Source organism: Juglans regia, chromosome 6, assembly GCF_001411555.2.
Source record: "Juglans regia cultivar Chandler chromosome 6, Walnut 2.0, whole genome shotgun sequence".
NCBI lineage: Eukaryota > Viridiplantae > Streptophyta > Magnoliopsida > Fagales > Juglandaceae > Juglans > Juglans regia.
In genome coordinates this window covers 35455783-35476902 of record NC_049906.1, presented here as the reverse complement: position 1 = coordinate 35476902, position 21120 = coordinate 35455783, and the positions used below count along the sequence as shown (strand labels likewise).

Genomic DNA, 21120 nt, shown 5'->3' with positions numbered 1-21120 from the left:
TTTTTTATTTTTTTAATGATCATTTTAAGAAAGATGATCATGAAAGTTGCATGGTGGTGCAAAAGATGCTGATCTGAGTGATGCAGACAAACGCCGAAATGATCAAGCTTCTATGCTTGCTGGGCACGCTCATGATTATGCTCTATCTAAAGCTATCTGTGCCGCCAACGATGCAGATGCAGCTGTACCACGGCCGCCAATGATGACTTTGTGAGCTTGATGCCTCAACTGCAACACGGAACTTACCCCAATACGATCGAGGCCATCAATCATGAGTTTAGCAACAACAAACATGATTACGTGTTTTTATTTGTAATGTAATAAGTAGTCATTGCAATGAAACGTCACCTTCCTATCAGCATCTCTCTCTGTTTTTAGGTTAAAAAAAACAAAACATATAGGATCTTTATTCTTGGACCTGTACTGATGTTGACAGAATAGCTTATTTTTTTTGACCTTGAGTCCCAAAAAGCTACAATATGACCATAGAAAGGGAAAGTTTTATGTCAAATCAAGACCCACTTGAGGGTTTCCAACGTAGGCAAATGCTTGGGGCTTTCATTGTTTTTATCAGGCTCTCCTAAGAACACTTTGGAAGATGTCAATGAATGGGATCAAAAGACATTAATCAAACTCTATCATACGGCATGTCTCATCTTTTTTTTCTTTTTTTTTTACCTACTTCTATTTCCTGAATAACGACAGGCTAACAAGAAAGTGGGGAAGAACCCAAAACGACAAAATAGGCAAAATTCAAAACAACAATATCAAATGGAGAGTAACATCAAAGATTGTTGGGTTTTATAGGTATGACAACACTTTGACCTCAAAATTTATCGCTTGATTAAAAAATAGGATGAGTCTCGTGGGGTTGAGGTGATACTGTGCGAACTAAGGACTGCATACAGCAAACTTGGTATGATTGAAATTCGAGCCAATTCGCTTGATCGTAAATTATTTATAAATAATAATAAAAAGTTAATGAATAATAATAAAAAAATAATAAATTATTTATAAATTTCAGTGAATTATTTATAAATAATAACGAATAGTAGTAAAATAGTTTAAGATTATTTTCACTTACCAAACATAGCCTTAAGGCTGTTCTATGTATTAGGCCTGTGCAAAAACACAAAAAGTCCGACCCACCCGATAAAACTGATCCGATCAACCCGCATAAAATCAGATTAAAATTAGATGCGGGTTGGATGATGTCTAACCCGCTTTTAAGCAGATGAAACCACAGCCCTCCCCTCTCTTCTTTCTATTCAGCACAAACCCTAGCATCTCTCTCTCTCTCTCTCTCTCTCTCTCTCTCTATGCAGCAAAAAGACGCTACGGACGAAATCCCTCTCTGCGAACTGCAGTTCGCCTAATAAGAGATGAGAGTCTCGAAGCAGTTCAGCCCATCCAAGTCCTATGCGAACCGCGGTGACCTCAGCTGCTGCAGCTGCTTCTCCTTCTTAACATACGTCGCAGGTGGTAGCTGTTTCTTATTCGCGTCGATGCTGGCGACAGTGGTATCGTTGCGGCCCTTGGCGATGGAAGATAGAAGGGAAGGAAACCCTCACATTTTGGCCCTTGGCGATGGTTTTTGCTCTCTCTCTCTCTCTCTCTATTTATTTCCCAAGATGCAGAAGATGCTACTCAAGTAGCTGTGCTTGTAGTTCATCTTATGCTTTGGCCCCACATAACTGTGTCATGGCATTACTTGCTTTAATGTTTGGTTCTGAATTAATGGGCTTCATACGTTTTGTTTTTACGAGTAGAAGAAAGTATGGAGATGAAGATTTCCCCAAATCCAAAAACATCTCTTGATTCGTGGCTTTTTATATTTTGTTGGTTTTGAACCCCATCAATTCATACTAGAATGTGACAAATTTACTATTCGCAATGTCTTCATATGGCGTTTTTGAGGTCGTCAGACATTGCAGAAGGTATACAATGTGTAGTCAAAATAACTGCACTTTTCATTTTTTGTTTTGTGGGATGTTGATCTGAGATTGATAATTTGATATTGTGATCAGATCATACAGATGATAGAAATATTTTGTACATCGATGCGGAAGTGAAAACACAGATTTTTTTTTTTTTTTTGGCCCTCTGTGGTGAATGTCGGGTCATACGGGTTCGACCTGATCTCTATTTGTTCGGGTCGATTTGGCGCCTTGGATGGGAACAATCGGGTCGGGTCGGGTGCAAACCCTGTTGTTTCTGGTCGGGTTGCAGCCCTACTATGTATATAGAGTGAAGCTTTTATCTAAAGTCGAGCATTGGTATTGGCTTAACATTGGTATTGATTTAGTCAAATGTCACTAAAGTTCCTAATATATTGAACATCACTTAAAATTGGTCTATAATTGATTAGACATCATGGGGTTATAAAAACTTTTATCTACAGTAATTAGTTCTTATGGGCCATATTTGGAATATTATTATTTCATGAGTTAGTCTACATACAATCTATAAATAGAGACTATTCATGCAAGCACATATAGTTATGTTTAAAAAAAATTAAAATTATAATAATATCTTTTTTAAAATGATTTTTTTCCCTTTTAACCCTATTCATCAATGAGACTACACACGTAATCTCTTACTCAGGACTACAAATAAAATTTCTTTTATTTCATCCCATCCAATGACACTCTATTTCCTAAGTTTCTTTTTATTTCCCACGGGATTTCCTCTCCTTTTCCGTTCTTTCATCCAGTCCAATTATATTTATATGGAATTTTAGATAAGTGAAATCATCGAATTTTAAATATTATCTTTAAATGAGTATTTTCCAAGTAAAAACAATAATTTAATTAGAATGAAGTAGATAACCATTATGTTATTAAATATAAAACCATAGGAAAAGTGCATGTTATAAATTATGAAACTTAACACAAAATATATTTTATTTGATTACAAATTAACATATGACTGGTATAACTGCAAAATATGACAAAAAAATTAGAATATATATAAATTAAAAAACCAATATGGGATTAAGTTTTAAGTGAAATAGATAAAAGGCAAAATGTGTGATATTAAGCAAAACTTGTCTAACAAGATAGCCAATTTAATGCTAATGCCCTTAGTTGAATACATGTCGAGCAACGACTCCATAGCTTAAATTAATTACAACTTAATTGGACTAGTTTTACACACTAACAAAAATCACTTTGGTATTTTTGTCCAAGTTGATTGTTGACTTTTATCAAAGATTAATGTTGTCCAAGGCCCCGTTTGGATACATAAATAGTTTCATTTCATTTCATCTCATCATTACAACTTTTTTAAATTTTCATACAAAATATAATGAACAATTCAACTTTTTCAAATCACAAATCAATAATAATATTAAAAAATAATATTCTAATAATATTTTATTTAACTTTCAACTTTCATCTAAAATCATCTTATCTAATTTCATTATCCAATTGGGAATTGGCGCCTGAGAGATTTATTTACATAATAACAATAAATATTGTAAAATCTATTTTATGTCTCTCATTTCTACTGTAAAGTTGTTAACCCTAAAATTCCAATAAAATATTCAAGAGATCCTAACAGCAAGGATGATGATGATGATGATGATACATGGGTATAGAAACCACCTTGGAAACACCTTAAGAGGTCGTTGCTTCCTTCTCCCACTAGCTACAGAATTTTTGAAGCTAAAGACCTTTCAGGACGCAAGATTGATGGCGCTAAGCCAGGGCATTTGGTCGAGTTTAACGTCTCCCAATGCTTAGTTGGTCACTCAAACTAGTCATGCTCCTCCTTCGGTGAGAACAGAGAAGGGTTACAAACCTATCGTACAACAGTATTCTCTCAAAACCATACATGTCTCCCAGGGCCTAGTTTGCTAGGAATGAAGCAGTACACGCCAACATCAACACCATAAAGCTTCTAAACAAAAGCCAACAAGCTACTAATCATCTCTGTCATTCAACAAACCCAATCGGAGGAATGGGAAATCCATCCTATCATCTCCGACGTTCAGGTCATCCTTCCCACCGCTACACGTATGGAGAGAGCAAAACTCCACCGTAGACACCATGCTCCCTCATATTTTTGTCACTGCAGACTAGCTTGTATCTGTGACAAATTATTATTGCACCCTTTCCTCCTTCACTAGCTAGAAACTGTAAAAACTTCAACCAAGTGCAAATCAAGTGACTTTACTCGTAATGATATGTTGTACATAGTTATTAGCTCGAACACACCAACCAAAAGAAAGCAATACCTTTTTTGTGTTTGCCGCAAATTTTATACAAGCTATTTGTTCAGAGATATCTTTGCAACTAACATTTTATTTTTCGGCAACTAAAATGAAAGTTGTGGCGACTAAGAAAGATGGAGAGCCTTCAATATGATTATAACAATTGAGGTATGGAAATTCCAGGGTATGAAAATCCAACTACCCTACTAAACTTGGGGAGGATACAATCAAGATTCAAAACACTTGCCTTTTGCATAAATGTGAGTAATCAAACATGTTACAGACCAGATAGGTACCCCTCGAAAATTTAGACATCATGTCTACTCAGCCTTTCTATTTACTTTCAGATATGGCAGGGCACCAATCACGTTGTCATAGTCACTCCGGCTGACTGCGTGCTGTGCATGAGAGTAAAGCAAAGTTGCATAAGAAACCAATTTGGAAACAACATTTGAAACCATCATCTCATTCCGATCCAAACAATAAATTAAGATCCATTCTCAGTACTTAAAAGACAATATGGAAATTTATATTTCACAAAGAACTTTAGTCTATGTTCTACTTAAGATTTTCCATGAGCATCCGTGTGAGAAACCAACTCAGAGAGTTGAAACGGAATGCTTTTTTTTTTCAAAATTTTTTAGAACAACTTTTTATAAGTAGTTGAAATGGAATGTTACAGACAATCAACATTTATTAGTACCTCTCAACCAGTTCCGGTCAGATTTTCATTTAAAATCTTCACCATTTTACAATCCCTTAGGATTATTAGGCACTTCTTTGTCCCACCTATGTGACATCTTGGAAGGGGTGTTTGATAAGTCCTTTCCTTGCGCATTTTATTATTTTAATTTTACTTTAGCATGAAGTGGCCACTTTCAAGGCTCCAGCTCATGTACTACTGCTGGACAGCCGAACACTTTAGTACCATTACACCAGACAAAAACAATGAGAAAGAAAAAGGTGATGTTTTGTGGTTATGGACTAAAGACAGACTTCTCAAGGGGTTATGGTTACCTAATGATGGTAAGAATACCTAACAAATTCCAAAACACAGCACGATATAGAACAGATGCCAAGCAAAACTGGAGATGGATGATAAGCTAATTCATCATTTTTTAATAAAATAAAGAAAATCAGAAGGAAAACCTGATCAAATTCCATAAAAAGAACCATTGGCAGTAGGGGGTCTTCAACAATAAAGCTAACTATAAATCATTCTAGTTTTCTGGCCCAATGTCTATAGCATCTCTTTTTAATCATTCTTATTGAACCAGGACAGCAAACCACTCAATATACGAGGATTTGTCACTTCCTCTATTAGATAAAATCTGCAGGTTACTCCATTAAAAACCAATTAAATTTCTCTCTATTGGAGTCTACAGAGCCCATACCCCATCAGAAACTTCACAAATGATACAGCTAACTGAACAGATAACAAAAAGAAGGCAATAAAACAAGACATAGTTAACATCTCATTAGAGAGAAAAACACACGATACTTCCATAGGAAATGAATATACCTATTTACACTAACGTGATAATTTCTCAAACTCAATTACAGATAACAGGTCCTTTATAGAAAGTTGAATTGTTTATTATATTTTGTATGTGAGTTTGTGAAAGTTGTAATGATTATATGTGATGAGATAAGATAATATGGTTTTGTGTAACCAAACCAGCCCAAATACATGGAAAACAACAGAATCCGGTACTGACCAAAAGGGTAGACCTTAAGTAGGAATCACTTTAAGAAAATTCCACACCAAATTTAGCACCAAAAGAGGAAAAAAAAAAGAAGCAAGTTAATCCATGTGATCAATGGACGAACTTAACGTTTCGAAAGAATCCTACAGAAAAAACCACGACCTTTTCTTCTTATAAGTATAGAGAAAGTGTTGGAAAAAGAAAAAAGCGCACCATTTTTGACAGTCGTAATTTCCTCTTGGAGTTCTTCTTGTACAGCAAATGTTGCTTTCCTGCTCTCCTCCGAACTATTTTTCCTCTACCGGTCACCCTGAATCGCTTCGCTGAAGCCTATCAACAAATACTTAAGCACATAATCTAGATAAATAACCAAAAAGAAAGCTCATTTGAATGCTTAGAATATGTAGGATAAAGAAGACAACCCAAAAGTTTGAACCTTGCCCTGGATTTAATCACCCAGCACTAAATCTCAATTGTAAATGCAGATTCCGTGGCATTTGAAACCCTTTGTCAATATGGATTTGTTTTACCGGATTCAAGGGTATGTGAAACACATCAACTATGGGACTTGCGCATTCCATATATTTCATATAACACAAAAGGATAAAAGCTTCAAAATTTTCCTTTCCTCTATTCTCCCAAGTTTTCTCAGTAATCAAACGAATGAACTAAACCGAGAGAGAGAGAGAGAGAAACCTTGTGGGTCTTCCTTTTGTAGCCTTTGGCAGAGACAATGGTGAGAGAGCGAAGCCTGTGAATGAGGGGAGCGGTTGTGCAGAGCTTCTGAGGAAGAACCGAGCCGAACCTAGAAACGCTGTGCGAGGAACTGAGTCTAAGGGAGCTCAACTTGTTAAACGGAGCGAGTTGAACCGAAAGGCCGCGAGAGGCGCGAGCCGAAGGAGGAGGGCATAATGTGGAAGTGACTCTGAAACCGAACGACACCGTTAAGGTTGCACAAGCCATTTCTTTAAGGTTGCGTCTGCCGTTTTGAGTTTTCGGAGCAGACGAAGAAGAAGAAGCTGTGTGTGGAGGTGATAAAAGATAGGTGACCACAATCTTTCTTAGAATTTACGGTTGAGGACACTGCGAGTTCATGGTGTGAATCTGTGATACATGATACATTCCAAACGACACATGCCATGTCAGCTAAAATAAACTTAATTATTTTTTTTAGTAAGTTTTTAAAAAATAGTATAAACGTAAAGAGATTATATAAAAAATTAAAACATATTTGTACCAATGTTTTGAATACCGTACCGGATGGCGTACCGGTCAAGACACTGGAACGAAATATTTCGGTACCGGTACCGTTTCGTGTACCGTTTCGGGATAGTCGATATATGAATAAATTATATATATAAATATATATAACAATTATATTCTAAAATAATAGTTTATATATGAATAAATTATATATAAATACATACATACATATAAATTATAAATAGTCTAATCTAAATTGGGGGTCAAAAAATAAACTTGTAGTTTGAAAAAAAAAAAAAAAAAAAAATATAAATGAATGCCGAATTTAGGCCTTGCGAAAACGAAGGCTGGATATATATCATTACACCGGTAGGATAGTAGTCAGACCGCATGTCTTGAAAAATAAAACGTTGATTTGTACTGCTAAGAGATGGTCCCGAGACATTTTCACGATTTTTTTTACTTGATGATTAAAAAAATATTTTTTAATAATATTATATATTTTTTAAAAATATTTCAGGATATAAAAGAAGCAAATTAAAAAAACACCGAAATCAACTCATAAAGTAACTTGACTTCATGCGACAATCTATAATATTATGTTAATTTATGAATTTAATTTTATATAATTCCTTTAAAACTAAAGTATTTTTGGATCTTATAATAGTCACATTTCAACGAAGAATAAGTTACAACTATGGTTTCAAATTAGGCCCAAAGTGTGATTTTCTTCTAAATAAAATTCATATAATTAATTTGATAGTTAAACTCAACATTAATCTTGTTCAAATCCGTTTACCGTTTAGTATATATTGCATTCAAGTTTTCTGTCCAATTATTAAAAGCCTAAGCATGCTTTGGAGTCCTCTGTTTGCCATTCAATACATTTGGAGCATGAGAATGAACAAAATACCATAAAATCAGCCCTGTACAGAGAGACATTGAAAGTCACATAACAAGCTCTCTCTCTCTCTCTCTCTCTCATTTTAGGCAAACCAAGCTGCTTTCCTGCCGTACAAGACAACTTGTCATGCTACATATGCTGGAAAGGCAACTACATATCATCATGTTAGTGCCTACAAGTCAGTCACACACATGCTTAATCAATATAGAAAAAAGTGAAGTGCTCCCTTCATCCTCTATTGTCATGATTTGAGTTTTAAGAGCCTAGTAATTGTGGGAAATGAGAGCTCTTTCGAAAGAGAAATGGAGGAGAATTTATCTCAGAACCTTCAATTCCATTTCTTGGTATCATGGCCTTGTTAACAAGACTATAGATTCCCATTCCAAACTACAGATCACGTCCTGCACGGCACAACATGGATGCATCAGTTAAAAGCTTTCTAGATTGTTTTCCCCTTAAAAGTATCTTGGGTGATGGGTGATAATAAGGTGAAACAACATTGTTCTCTCACACTTCCAGAGTTCAAACCAATATTAGCATGATTTTTCACTTACCGAGGGGTTTTCCCGATCAATGTCAAAGCTGTTGATTGCACAAGGTTCAGCCAACAGCTCAATGGGTTCTGCATCTGTGGAATAATATATAAATACTCAGTCACACGTCAGGTTTTGGAAACAACATTGTGTTCCTCCAAAAAGGAAAACAACCATTCCACCTGTAAGTAAACGACTTTGACAGGAGGGATTTTATCCATAATAGTTGGTCACTCAACAATAGTTGCAACAGGAACCTCATACCTTGTCCAACAACAGCAAGGATCCCATCTTCAGAGCAGATCATGGCTGGTAAGACCCGTGAGGATGAGATGTTGCCAGTGTTTGTAGAATTGGTGTGGCGGTCGTACTGAACTTCCCAGACCTCACTTTCACATGCTGGATGGGTTCCATCCTCACCTCCCCCAATACCCGAAAGAATAATCGGCTGTTGTTGCCACCTAAGATCCCAGGCAAATACAGTGCCTAAAGACCCTCCAGCCTGTAGATTTCAAGCCAACCAAATATTCATCCAGCAAGCTAGCTCATGTTTTAGATGGTCACCCCAATGAGAAATTGAACTGACTAATCATACATCAATACTCAAAGTCACTATTCTTGAACAAGTTGGAGTAAAGCATTCCTTCTTTCCGTACTTTTATGGATATGAAAATAATGGGGAAATTCTGGATTCAAATATCAACTGCTCTTATTGGAAATAGGATAGACCACATATTCAAGTCATAGCACATGGTCTCACGAAAACTATATTACTTTTCCACTTTATTTAACAGAAAATATTTGAACCTTTGATGGTATGATTTTAAAGGTAGAAAACCATTTCAATCAGTTATCATTATGATATGATGCAAGAGCTAATTATTTGAGAATAATAAGATTGACATGCGTTTGTAACAGCAATACAAGCAATAAACTGTTGATCCATTCTTATAAGATTACTAAACCATTTAAACTAGCATCCACAATTCCATATTCCCTCAAATTTTAGTTGAGTATTTGACCCCCAATATCGTTGACCTCAATTCACATTTCCTATCTTTAATTTCCACCTAAGAATTACTGAACATTAACGACATCACATGGGAGGAAATATATTTTTAAGGTGAAAAGTGTACTGTCAATGTGTCACACATTGAAATTTGAAGAACAGACAGAGAGGGGAAGGTAGGAACCCAAGTACACAGGACGATACAGCTAGAAGCAACCTCAATAGATAATATTTCCTACTTCCAGCATTCCACACCCTTGAAAGAAATAAAATATGAAACAAACAGAGAGAGAGAGAGTGTGCCAAAGCTCTGAGCTCTGAACCAACCAATACCAACATCCACAGCCCAATGGTGCATGATAAACGTTAGATTTTATCATGTTTAACCTTTAATAACTGAAAAAAAAAATTATGTTTAACCTTTACTAATGCAGTGCATAGCACAAAAAGGTGTATGCTTGTACAATATCGGTGTAGATATTACACCCATATCCCTTAGCGATCCAACATATGAATTTTTTTATAAGTAATCCAACATAGAAATAAAACAAGAATGGTGGAGAAGGCATCTTACCAAACAAGTGTGCTTTCTTGATGGATGGATATCAATGGACTGTACAATCCCAGACATTCCTCGAGCCCTGCAACATTATCACCAAGAAAGACTATTACATATCATCATTTTATACAGTATGGAAGTTTTCTTCAGTCTAAGGATTTTACGCATAAATTAAGAAGAAAACTACCATTTATCATCCTTCCAACTATCATACTTTTATCATCCCCTTATATGGCATGAAATAATTAGAAAACTATTTGCTATTTTTTTTTTACTTATCTATCAATCATTTGATGTCCCATAAGAAATGATGATACATAATATTTTCTAATTAAGTATGAGTTCAATAAATTAATTGTCCTTCATAAAATTTCTAGTCACAAGCTTATATACACTTAATAACACTAGATTGCACTTCCATGCAGATATGCCAGATAAATTAGACGCTTCATTAGAATCAAATTTCCACCTATTGGATAGCAAGAGCCTTCTATCCGATCTCATCTCATTTCATCTCAGTATCCAAACACCACAAATACAAACACTTCTCAATTTCAAATTTATAACTTTTTTATCTAATCACTACTTAATCAATACAACTTTCTCAAACTTACAAACAAAATACAAAAAACAATTCAATTTTTTCAAATCCCAAAACATTAATAATATTCAAAAAATTATATTCTAACAATATTTAACTTTATAATAATTTTATTCAATTTTTTCTCTTTCCTTTCCTAAAACTCCATAAAATATCTTAATTCAAACTATTTCACTACCATTCATAGATCATTTTATCTTGTTTCACTATCCAAACCAGGCCTAAACCTTTCAAATGAGTAGCCTAGAATACAATTTTACACACAGTGCAAAGTAAAAAACAGAGATGATGAAAAAAGTTTCAAGATTTCAAAAATTGTTTTAATCAAATCAAATTCATGACACCACCAACAAACGCTCATGAAAAAAGACATCAAAAGCTTCTTACTGCGTAAGATCTATAGAGGTATGTTTACGTCTGGTTGTCAGTAATCGAAGAGTGGGAAGGGAACACAGAGAGCAGTACACGAAGGATGAAGAAAACGTTCTGTATATTCCTCAATAATGATTTCACTGTACATCATGCCATGGATATATAATCCTCCCATGTAACAAACTAACCAACTTTGTACTAAAAATGGAAGCCAGCTAATAATAGAAAATGTATTTACAAATGAATGAAGAAAAAGATGGAAAGCAAGGAAACTAGCATAATTACAAATCAGCCATTTTCTATATTTGTGCTCAGACGTCTTATAGTTTCTTGTGGAGATGAACGACTTGTAGCTTGATTCTCTGTACTGTGTAATAGCCCCCCACAAGATGGAGAATAGAGGTTGACTATTCCCATCTTGGATAAATGTAACTTAATAATGACAGAGGGCAAAGCCTCTGTAAGAATATCAGCTAGTTGGCATTGTGAGGCAACATGTGCTGTGATGATGTTGCCCTCTTGGATCTTGTCTCTGATTAAGTGACAATCTAACTCAGTATGCTTGGTACGTTCATGAAAGACCGGATTAGCAGCAATGTGGACTGCGGCTTGGTTGTCACAATAAAGTAAGGTAGCCTGAGGATGTGAAACCCGAAGATCAAGGAGCAAGTATCTAAGCCAAGTGAGCTCAGAGCATGTGGAAGCCATGGATCAATATTCAGCCTCGACTAAAGAGCGGGACACCACAGATTGTTTCTTGGATTTCCAAGAAATAAGGAAATTGCCACGAAGTATGCAATACCCAGTAACGGAGTGACGTGTGTTAGGACACGAGGCCCAATCTGAATCACAATAGGCCTTAAGTTGAAGTGGAGATGAGGATGAGAGTAATATACCCTGTCCAGGTGCTGCCTTGATATATTGAAGAGTTTTATGAGCTGCAGCCAAATGTGAAGTCGTGGGATGATCCATAAATTGGCTAAGGAGCTGGACAGCATAAGATGTGTCAGGCCGAGTGATTGTGAGATACAACAAACGGCCAATAAGTCTTCTATAGAGGCTCGGGTCTGGTAGTGGATCACCAGAAGATTTGCTGAGCTTAAAATTCTGTTTAAGGGGCAGTTGAAGTGGTTTGCTGCCGAGTGTCCCTGTGTCAACCAAGATGTCCAAAACATATTTTCTTTGACACAAGTGAATACCTTTGGATGACCTGGCAACTTCCAAACCAAGAAAATAGCGCAAACATCCAAGATCTTTGATCTTAAATTGAGTGTGAAGAAAATATTTGAGTGATACAATGGAAGAAGGGCAATTACCAGCCACAATGATATCATCTAAGTAAACTAGTAAGGCAATGAAAGATGAGCCATCTAATTTAGTAAAGAGACTGTAATCAGCTTTAGATTGTTCAAACCCAAAATCAATGAGAGAAGAGGAAAATTTAGAATACCACTGTTGGGAGGCTTGTTTAAGTCCATAGCGGCTCTTGAGAAGCTTGCATACTTGATTGGGTCCTCCTTTGTTATAACCCAGTGGTTTACGCATATAAATCTCCTCATTCAAATCACCATGGAGAAATGCATTGTGAACATCAAATTGAAGAAGTAACCAGCCTTGTACTTCTAAAACAGATAATAAGACTCTGATAGTAACAAGCTTGGCGACTAGAAAAAAAGTCTCCGTATAATCTATAACTTCTTATTGTGTGAACCCCTTGGCAACAACCCTTGCTTTCAACCTTTCTACAGAACCATCAGCATGAAACTTAGTTTTGTAGACATATTTGCAATCAATTGCCTCTTTTCTAGGAGGTAAATCAATGATAATCCAAGTTTAGTTCTGTTCTAAGGCTGGCAATTCAGTGTTCATGGTTTGACACCAACCAAGGTGTTTGACAACTTATTTATAAGTGGTAGGGTCAGAAGCAATGGAAATGGAGGTGGAAAAAGCAGTAAAAGAATGAGAAAAATTTTGGTATGTCAGAAAATTAGCTAAAGAGCAGGGATTACCAAAAGAGGAAGAAGAAGTCGTGGACAGCTACTGAGAAGGGCCTGAACATGAAGTCTGATTGCAGTGGAATTCCTGCAGGTATTGTGGAGCTCTCCTTGCCCTTTGTGACCTGCGAATAGGGGGTTGAGGTGGAGAAGCTAGTGTGGAAAGTGAGGAATAAGTAGTGGGAGAAAAAGTGGAACAATTATGTGATGGTGCAACATGTTGTTGAGATGAATCTGGTACATGTATGGAGGGTGGGGTGGCGGGGTGGTGAGGAGATGGACTGACTTGTGGAGAGGAAGAACTTGTGGGAAAATCAAGTGAGTCCGGTAAAGGTTTAGTGAAAACAAGGGTGGGGTTTGGAGAAGGAGTGGATGAGGGATGAGGTAAAGATTGAAATAGAAAGATAGACTCACGAAAAAGCACATCCCAAGAGATAAAGGTGGTTTTGGACTCAAGATCAAGCAATTTATGACCTTTAGTTCTAAAAGGATATCCAAGAAAAATGCACATGCGACCTCAGGGATCGTATTTAGTTCTTCCTTGCGAAAGAGTGGTAGCAAAACAAAGAGACCCAAAAACTTTTAAATGAGTATAAGTGGGTGGAGATTTAAATAAAAGTTCAAATGGTGTTTTGTTTTGAAGAAGGTGACTAGGAGTCCTATTGATGAGATGTGTGGCAGTCAAAACACAATCATTCCAATATTCAAGAGGAATACCAGCTTGGAATTTTAAAGCATGAGCCACATTAAGCAAATGTTTGTGTTTCCTCTCCACAACTCCATTTTGTTGTGGAGTGGCAACATAACTTGTTTGATGTAGGATCCATTTTTTATGAAAAAACTCTTTCATTTTAAATTATCCTCCATTATCACTTCTTAGAATTTTGATGGTAAGGTTGAATTGATTTTCAATCATATTGGCAAAAGACTCAATGCTGGTTCGGGTGGCAGCTTTGGTAGGAATGAGATACAACCATGTACTCCTAGTGAAGTCATCAACTAAAGTTAAAAAACATTTTGAGCCATCATAAGCAGGAACAGAACAGGGTCCCTAGAGATCACAATGCACAATTTCAAATGGTATTGATGTCTTATGTTTGCTATGAGGAAAAGGAAGTCTATGAAATTTTGCCAATAGACAAATGTAACAAGGCTTTGTATTAGTAGCTGAAATGCTTTGCTTTACAATAGGATCTGTAATCATATTCAGAACAAGAAAAGAAAGGTGGCCTAGGCGATAGTGCTATAGGTCAGTAACATTTTCAGTGTGAAACAAAATCTATAGCAGACTTTGTAATTATGGAAAAGTGAGAAAGAATGGTCACTAGGGTAGAGGGAGAGACAGCCGTGTTGAGCAGGTGATATAGACCATTCTTCACTTCACCCTTCCCAATCGTTGTCCAAGATAAAAGGTTCTGAATAAGGCAAAAATAAAATAAAAAATCTAGACAACAGGTAAGATTGGCAGCCAACTTCTTGGCTGAAATTAAATTAAAACTAAAAGAAGGAACACACAAGACTTCGGTGAGGTGAAGTGAGGGTGTTAAGTGAATTGTGCCCGTGTGTAACAGGTACATTTGTGCCTTTTGGTAACTTAACAGAGTGAGAAACATGAGAATTAATGGTGGTAAAAAAAGAGGTACAACAAACCATATGGTCAGTTGCACCGGTATCAATTATCCAAGGAATATCTTGTGGGAATAAATGATTGTGTGTGCGGGTGGATAAATAATTTGAAATACCAAAAATGTGAGAAGTTGACTTAGGAGGAATCGTTGATTGAATCTTGTTGGCAGAGGACTGAGCAATGGTGGAGGACTACCATGGTTGGAGTAATGCCATTTATTGTTGATATTGTGCTTGAGTAAGACCTACTCAACCATCACTGGGATCCTCAAGGTCAGAGTCAATAGGAGCAGTTTGAGCAGTAAAAGCATTTGATCCCCGAGATTTATTGAAAAGTTTGTGTCCGTGGGGATACCTATGGAGCTTGTAACACTTCTCCATTGTATGTCCAAACATGTTGTAATGAGAACAAATGGGGGCCTCAGCGTTACCAACCTTGAAACAAGTTTCAAAAGAGTGTCCTGTGATCTTGCAGTGAGAACAGTAGGCTCGGTCTTTCTTTGATTTTTGTTGAGATGGATTATGGGTAGGAAATGGGTATGGTTTGCGAATGGCAAAGGCCATGGAGTCAGATGGGTTTGAAGTGGGGGTCATTTGATAGTGGCATTCTTGCTATTGAATGAGAGAAAAGACTTTTGTGATGGGTGGGAGGGGATCTAAGATCATTATCTGGTCTCGAACAGGGGAATATGTGTCGTTTAAACCCATCAAAAATTGAAAGACATAGTCCCGTTGGTATCGGTATGAGAGAGTTTTCATCGATCCACAAGAGCAAACTAGAATGGGGTCATAAATAAGTAACTCATCCCAAAGATATTTAAGCTTTCCGTAATATACACTTACAGTGTCAAAGTCTTGTTGAAGGCTAGCAAGGGTCTTCTAGAGCTGGTAAATACGAGGTCCATTTTTATGGGAGAAACAGTCCTGAAGATTGAGCCAAAGGTCATAGGCATTGTCTACGAAAGCAACGCTGGATTTGATGGAGGGGCTTATAGAGTTCTGAAGCCATGAAATCACCATATCGTTGCAACGCTCCCATAAGTCAAGAAGAGGATCATCGGGGTGTGTTGGTTGAGAAATAGAACCAGTGATAAAGCATATTTCATTTTTGGCACAGAGAGCTCGTCTCATCGCACGGGACCAAGTGGCGTAGTTATCGCTGGTGAGCAAGTCGGCGATCAGAATGACGACAGGGTTGTCGCTGTTGTCCAGCTTAAATGGGTTGCTAGGGTCGGTGAGGTTCAGGTATTTGGCCATGTTTGTGGCACGAAAGGTGTTTGATATTTGGTCTGAATAAGCAGAGGAATTTTTGGGACTGTTGAGGAATAACTATCGGAACCTTCAAAATCCTCCATGGGTGGCTCTCAGGCTCTTGATACCATATTAGTAATCGAAGAGTGGGAAGGGAACACAGAGAGTAGTACACAAAGGATGAAGAAAATGTTTTGTATATTCCTCAGTAATGATTTCACTGTACATCATGCCATGGATATATAATCCTCCGGTGTAACAAACTAACCAACACTGTACTAAAAATGGAAGCCAACTAATAATAGAAAATGTATTTACAAATGAATGAAGAAAAAGATGGAAAGCAAGGAAACTAGTATAATTACAAATCAGCCATTTCTATATTTGTGCTCAGACATCTTGTAGTTTCTTGTAGAGATGAACGACTTATAGTTTGATTCTTTATACTGTGTAATAGTAGCAAGAGTGATTGCTGGTTGTGAAAAGTTCTAAATTCTTAGATAATGAAATAAAAGTTGAATAAAATATTATTAGAATATAACTTTTTAATAAAATTTTTATTTTGACATTTTAAAAAATTGAATTGTTTATTATATTTTACGTGAAAATTTAGAAGAATTGTAATAATTAGATAAGACGAGATAATATGATTTGTGTATCCAAAGAGGTGTTAACAAGCTCAAGTTCCCTAACTTTCATTCCAATTTCACCTTTGCCCAATTTCATTTCCCTCAGCAAATTGTCTATTATACAAACACAATAACAGTAATCTACAACATTTTCGTTCCTAGATGACAAACATAAATTAGTTAAGGTAAAGTAAAAAATCACGCACCAGTTTCCCTTGAGCTGGGAAGCCGCCCCTCCGGGCTTCCTCTGATCCCACCACTGAAGGCTAAACCCATAGCCACCAGTCACAAACTCGGCCGGCGACGCCCATTTCGCCGAGGTGTACGAGACCAACCCTTGGCTATCAAAAAACCGCCGGAAACTCAACTCGGAACCCGTGACGCTCGCCAGATTGACCCTCCCGTCCTCTCCAACGCTCACACACTCTCCCCCACCTTCCATCACGTCCACGCATGATACACGCCCCACATGGAGCTCTTCCTCCGAGACCGAAAACTCCGATTCGAGCGAAGCGTCGACGGAGTTCGCGAGAAGGAGGTGGAGCGAGCCGGAAACAGTACCGGCGGCAATGAGGGGCTTCCGGCCCCGGGTTTGGGAGGTTTTAAGGGAGGATACTCGAGAGGGTGGGGCCCAGGTGGATTGGGGGCTTAGGGTTACGGCTTGCGTGTCGAGAGAGTGGATTTCGATGGAAGAGGGCGAGTCGGAGGAGGAGTCGAAGAGGGCGAGAACGACGAAACGGTCGAACGCTGAAAACTGGGGGAGCCATCGGACAGCGTCGACATATTTAGATTGTGGGATTCTGTGGATTTGGGGAGGGTCTGGAAAGGCTGTGCCTATGACCGCCATTGTTAGGGTTTATCGGAGGTTTGTGCTGACTGTGGCTGTCGCCTTTCAGATTAAAAGAGTAGTGTGTGAGAGCGCGTGCTGCGCGTGTTTGAAGAAGCTCTTGGTGGGAACCTGTTTTTTAAGGAATCCAGGATTTTTGTGTCTTGTATTTTCCAGTTTATCTTTTTTATTTCCTATATTTTCAATTTTATTGACTAATCTCTAAATTTAGAAATTTTCATAATTTAACACCTCATTAATCAAAATTTGATGTGATTTCAAATAAATATAAAAAAATATTTAAATAAAATATCATTTAAGATTTCTAAAATAATTATAAAAAATTGAGAATTTGAGAAATTAAACGAGGATGAAAAATTGAAAAACTTCCATATAATAATTATTATTTTTTATAATCAAGGATTTATTAAAGTAAAGTAAAGTTAAGAATATAAAAGGAGAATACCTCATTGTTATTTATTATTATTTTTCACATATTTTTCATAATTATTTATTACTATTTAATATTCTGTCATTATTTTTTTATTACTATTCACAAATCGAATATCTAAAAATACTTCACTATCCAAACGCAATCTTAGATGGGATTTGGATAGGGAGTTGAAATGAGATAAGTTGAAACTTGAAAGTTGAATATAATATTGTTATAATATTATTTTTTAATATTATTATTATTTAAAAATTTAAAAATTTTGAATCATTTATTATATTTTATATAAAAATTTAAAAAAATTATAATAATTAAATAAAATAAATTAGAGGTATTTCTATATCCAACCCAGACTTACAATCCAATTGATGAGATATCCAAATGCAATGGAAAGGATCACTGTAACTTATTATTTTAGTGTTGATGATAAAAATCTTCACACCCTCTTTCTCTAGACTCTCAGAAAAAAACATTAACATAACTAGATGTAGGGTTTCACATTTTATGGTTGAAAATTTTTATTCATTATTCTTATACCATACAATACACATAATTTTTTTTTTTCATATTAAATATGTAGTGTATAAATATTTTGGTCAATCACATCAGTAGAGTGCGCACATAGTACGCAAAAATGATTATATGTAATAGTTCTCTTAAAAAAAATAGAAAAAATCTAATTGTAAACGATTTTGCACACTAATACGCGCACTTATTCAATATGATTGGTCAGAAAGTAGATTTTATTGAAAACAATACTAATTTCAATTTAGAATATGAAAGTAACAACATTAATATGCAGATTGGTATGCAAACTTGCTTGTACATAACAAAACTCAAAAAAATAACGCAGTAAATCACATTAGTAGAGTGCATAAGGAGTACACACAGTGACAGAACCAAAAATTTGTTGTAGGGGGGCCGAGCAAAACTAAAACTAAAATAAAATATTTTTTATTCTATTTTTTACTCAAAATAATTTATAAGATCAAAATAATTTTGTAGAGGGGGTCAAAATAATTTTTTAGAGAGGGGATCAACACAATATGAAATAATATAATCCCATTAAATCATAAAAAACTAAAATATATTAATTGTTTTTTCAAACTTTGGGGGGGCCATGGCCCCCCTGCCCCTATGTAGGTCCGCCACTAAGTACACAAGATTGACTGCATATAAAATTTTTGTTAATGTAATCCACCACTTTCACAACAGAATAGTGTTATACGTATGCACAATTTTACACATAATATTATTCATAGTGAATTACAATCCCATTTTATTAGTATTTTATTTTTTTAATTTGAATTTCAAATTTTGAGTTTTAAAATCTTCACTCTTTTTAATAGCTGATACATTAGTACATATACTTATGTACGTAAAATTGTAAGTATAGCTAGCATTTTTCCTTCACAAAAAACTAATAAAATATTTACAAAACCTTTTATATTTTAAGGTGTATTCCATGATTTTTATAAGAGTAAATACTACATACAGTTGTGGAGTACATAAGCACTACGTAATCGTTTTAAAAATGAGTAAAATCCACTATTAAAAAATTAATTTTTTTATGTGAATTTCATATTTATTTATTTTTTTTTCAAAACGACTATATAATCCTTACACAATTCACGACTGTCGACTGTAAACATCATTTTTCTTCTCAAAAATCCTAAAAAAACACATATCTCGTGAACTTCTCTGAATATAAACGAGGTATTAATGAAAAATAAAAGTTAAAGAATTTTTCTGCAAATTACTATTTTGCACTTATAAGACAAATGATATCGAAAGGAAGGTGGGTCAAAGACTCAAAAGATCAAGGAGAGGAACAGAGGAAAGAAAATGCTGGTCATAGAAAAGAGCTTTATCTTTAACGGCCTGACATCTTATCCATTTCTGAAGACAAATGGCAGAGAATTTGGAATCAAATTGGCTAGCAAGAGAGATTTGCCTGAAAATTCAACAACGACTCAGCAAGAAAACATTTTCCCATTGAGAGTGTCAAACCCAGTTCTTGCTCGCTCTGTTGTGGCAGTGCTGGGTTTGGGATTCATCGATGCTGGGTATACTTTCTTTTGTAGTCTTTTGAAATTTCTTTGATCTGAAACTTGTTCTTTCTGCTTTTTGTTTTCATGTAGACACAAATCTTCAACTTTCAGGTACAGTGGAGATTGGTCAAGGATTGGAGTGATATCAAAGGAGACTGAGGATTTGCTAAAGCTTGCTGCTTTTGTTGTTGTTCCTTTGTGTATCTTTCTCATATTTTCTTTCTCCAAGGAACCAGAGCCTTGATTCTATTCTTTTGCAAAATTTTCTTAGATTTTGTATAAATTTTGAAGGTGAAATGCAAGATGATGCTGTTCTATCTGCTTTTTCATGCAGAAACTTCAATGAAGGATGGCTGTTATTGGGTAATCACATTTATGATTTTGGGTTTTGCAGCCTTGAATTGGAACAACCATGTCATTCATTTTGGGAGAAAAGAGAGAACTCTGATTCATTTTGGGTTTTACATAAAAGGAATTATTTATTTTAAAATAAAAATAATTTTATAATTTGATAAATTACATTAATTTATAATTTTTTTTTATATAATTTTTTTTTTGTAATTAGAGTATTTTCTATGAGAAATTTCAGCCACATGATCCTGATCTTGGTAAGGTTTGTACGCAGAGAGCCTGTTAAATTTGGCAAAAGACATCACAAATGGATTAAAGTCCAAAGCTGTAGCCATCACATGTGGATGAAAATTCATTTTTTGACCCTTCCTTGTTAGAGTTAGTCTACATGGGCTGTATGCAGACTAATTTTTAGTTATAGGCTTCGTTTGATTATTAAATTCCTCTTAATTTATCTCAATTCATCATTATAATTTTTTTAAATTTCAATACAAAATATAATAAATAATTTAATTTTTTTAAATCCTAAAATAATAATATTATTAAATAATAATATTCTAATAATATTTTATCATCTCAACTCAACTCAACTCAACTCACTTCAACATCCAAACACAACCATAGTCACTTCTTTCCTAAGCAACTTGTGTAAATTCCAAAGGACATGGTTTTGAATTCCAAACCAGCTTGTTGGGAGGTTGGCATTCCATAAGGAACGAATTTAAGACTTTCCACCATCTAATTAACACGTAAGACTGTTCAAGTGGATCAAATTTTTTCATTCTCTTATTTTGCACTCCAAACTAATAAATACAAAAAATCGGAAAATAGTATCTTCATT

General features: G+C 35.6%; 3 protein-coding genes across 3 annotated transcripts; 1 reads left to right on the top strand and 2 right to left on the bottom strand.

The window, feature by feature from the left end:
* Positions 1–4286: 4286 nt before the first annotated feature.
* On the bottom strand, positions 4287–6999 carry LOC108989547 (50S ribosomal protein L35, chloroplastic-like). Its single transcript, XM_018963187.2, has 3 exons — positions 6616–6999; positions 6133–6249; positions 4287–4611 (listed from the first exon to the last, which is right to left on the bottom strand). Exons 1-3 carry the CDS (start codon positions 6880–6882, stop codon positions 4534–4536), a joined length of 462 nt encoding a protein of 153 aa, XP_018818732.1. The 5' UTR covers positions 6883–6999; the 3' UTR covers positions 4287–4533.
* Positions 7000–8017: 1018 nt separating this feature from the next.
* On the bottom strand, positions 8018–17587 carry LOC108989544 (nuclear pore complex protein NUP43). Its single transcript, XM_018963183.2, has 5 exons — positions 16807–17587; positions 10143–10209; positions 8824–9061; positions 8581–8654; positions 8018–8427 (listed from the first exon to the last, which is right to left on the bottom strand). The coding sequence occupies exons 1-5, from the start codon at positions 17445–17447 to the stop codon at positions 8374–8376; spliced, it is 1074 nt and encodes a 357-aa protein (XP_018818728.1). The 5' UTR covers positions 17448–17587; the 3' UTR covers positions 8018–8373.
* A 2101-nt stretch (positions 17588–19688) lies between these two features.
* Positions 19689–20300, top strand: LOC108989510. Its single transcript, XM_018963135.2, has 2 exons — positions 19689–19943; positions 20040–20300. The coding sequence occupies exons 1-2, from the start codon at positions 19723–19725 to the stop codon at positions 20170–20172; spliced, it is 354 nt and encodes a 117-aa protein (XP_018818680.1). The 5' UTR covers positions 19689–19722; the 3' UTR covers positions 20173–20300.
* The last annotated feature ends 820 nt before the right edge of the window (positions 20301–21120 follow it).

Coding starts and splice junctions, on each gene's coding strand:
- LOC108989547 (XM_018963187.2), bottom strand. CDS start 6,882: ATGGCTTGTGCAACCTTAACGGTGTCGTTCGGTTTCAGAGTCACTTCC. Junction 6,250..6,615: donor ACAAAAGGAAGACCCACAAG/GTTTCTCTCTCT, acceptor ATTTGTTGATAG/GCTTCAGCGAAGCGATTCAG. Junction 4,612..6,132: donor AATTACGACTGTCAAAAATG/GTGCGCTTTTTT, acceptor TCTCATGCACAG/CACGCAGTCAGCCGGAGTGA.
- LOC108989544 (XM_018963183.2), bottom strand. CDS start 17,447: ATGGCGGTCATAGGCACAGCCTTTCCAGACCCTCCCCAAATCCACAGA. Junction 10,210..16,806: donor TCCCAGCTCAAGGGAAACTG/GTGCGTGATTTT, acceptor ATAATGTTGCAG/GGCTCGAGGAATGTCTGGGA. Junction 9,062..10,142: donor CAAGAAAGCACACTTGTTTG/GTAAGATGCCTT, acceptor TGAAATCTACAG/GCTGGAGGGTCTTTAGGCAC.
- LOC108989510 (XM_018963135.2), top strand. CDS start 19,723: ATGCTGGTCATAGAAAAGAGCTTTATCTTTAACGGCCTGACATCTTAT. Junction 19,944..20,039: donor TTGGGATTCATCGATGCTGG/GTATACTTTCTT, acceptor TTCAACTTTCAG/GTACAGTGGAGATTGGTCAA.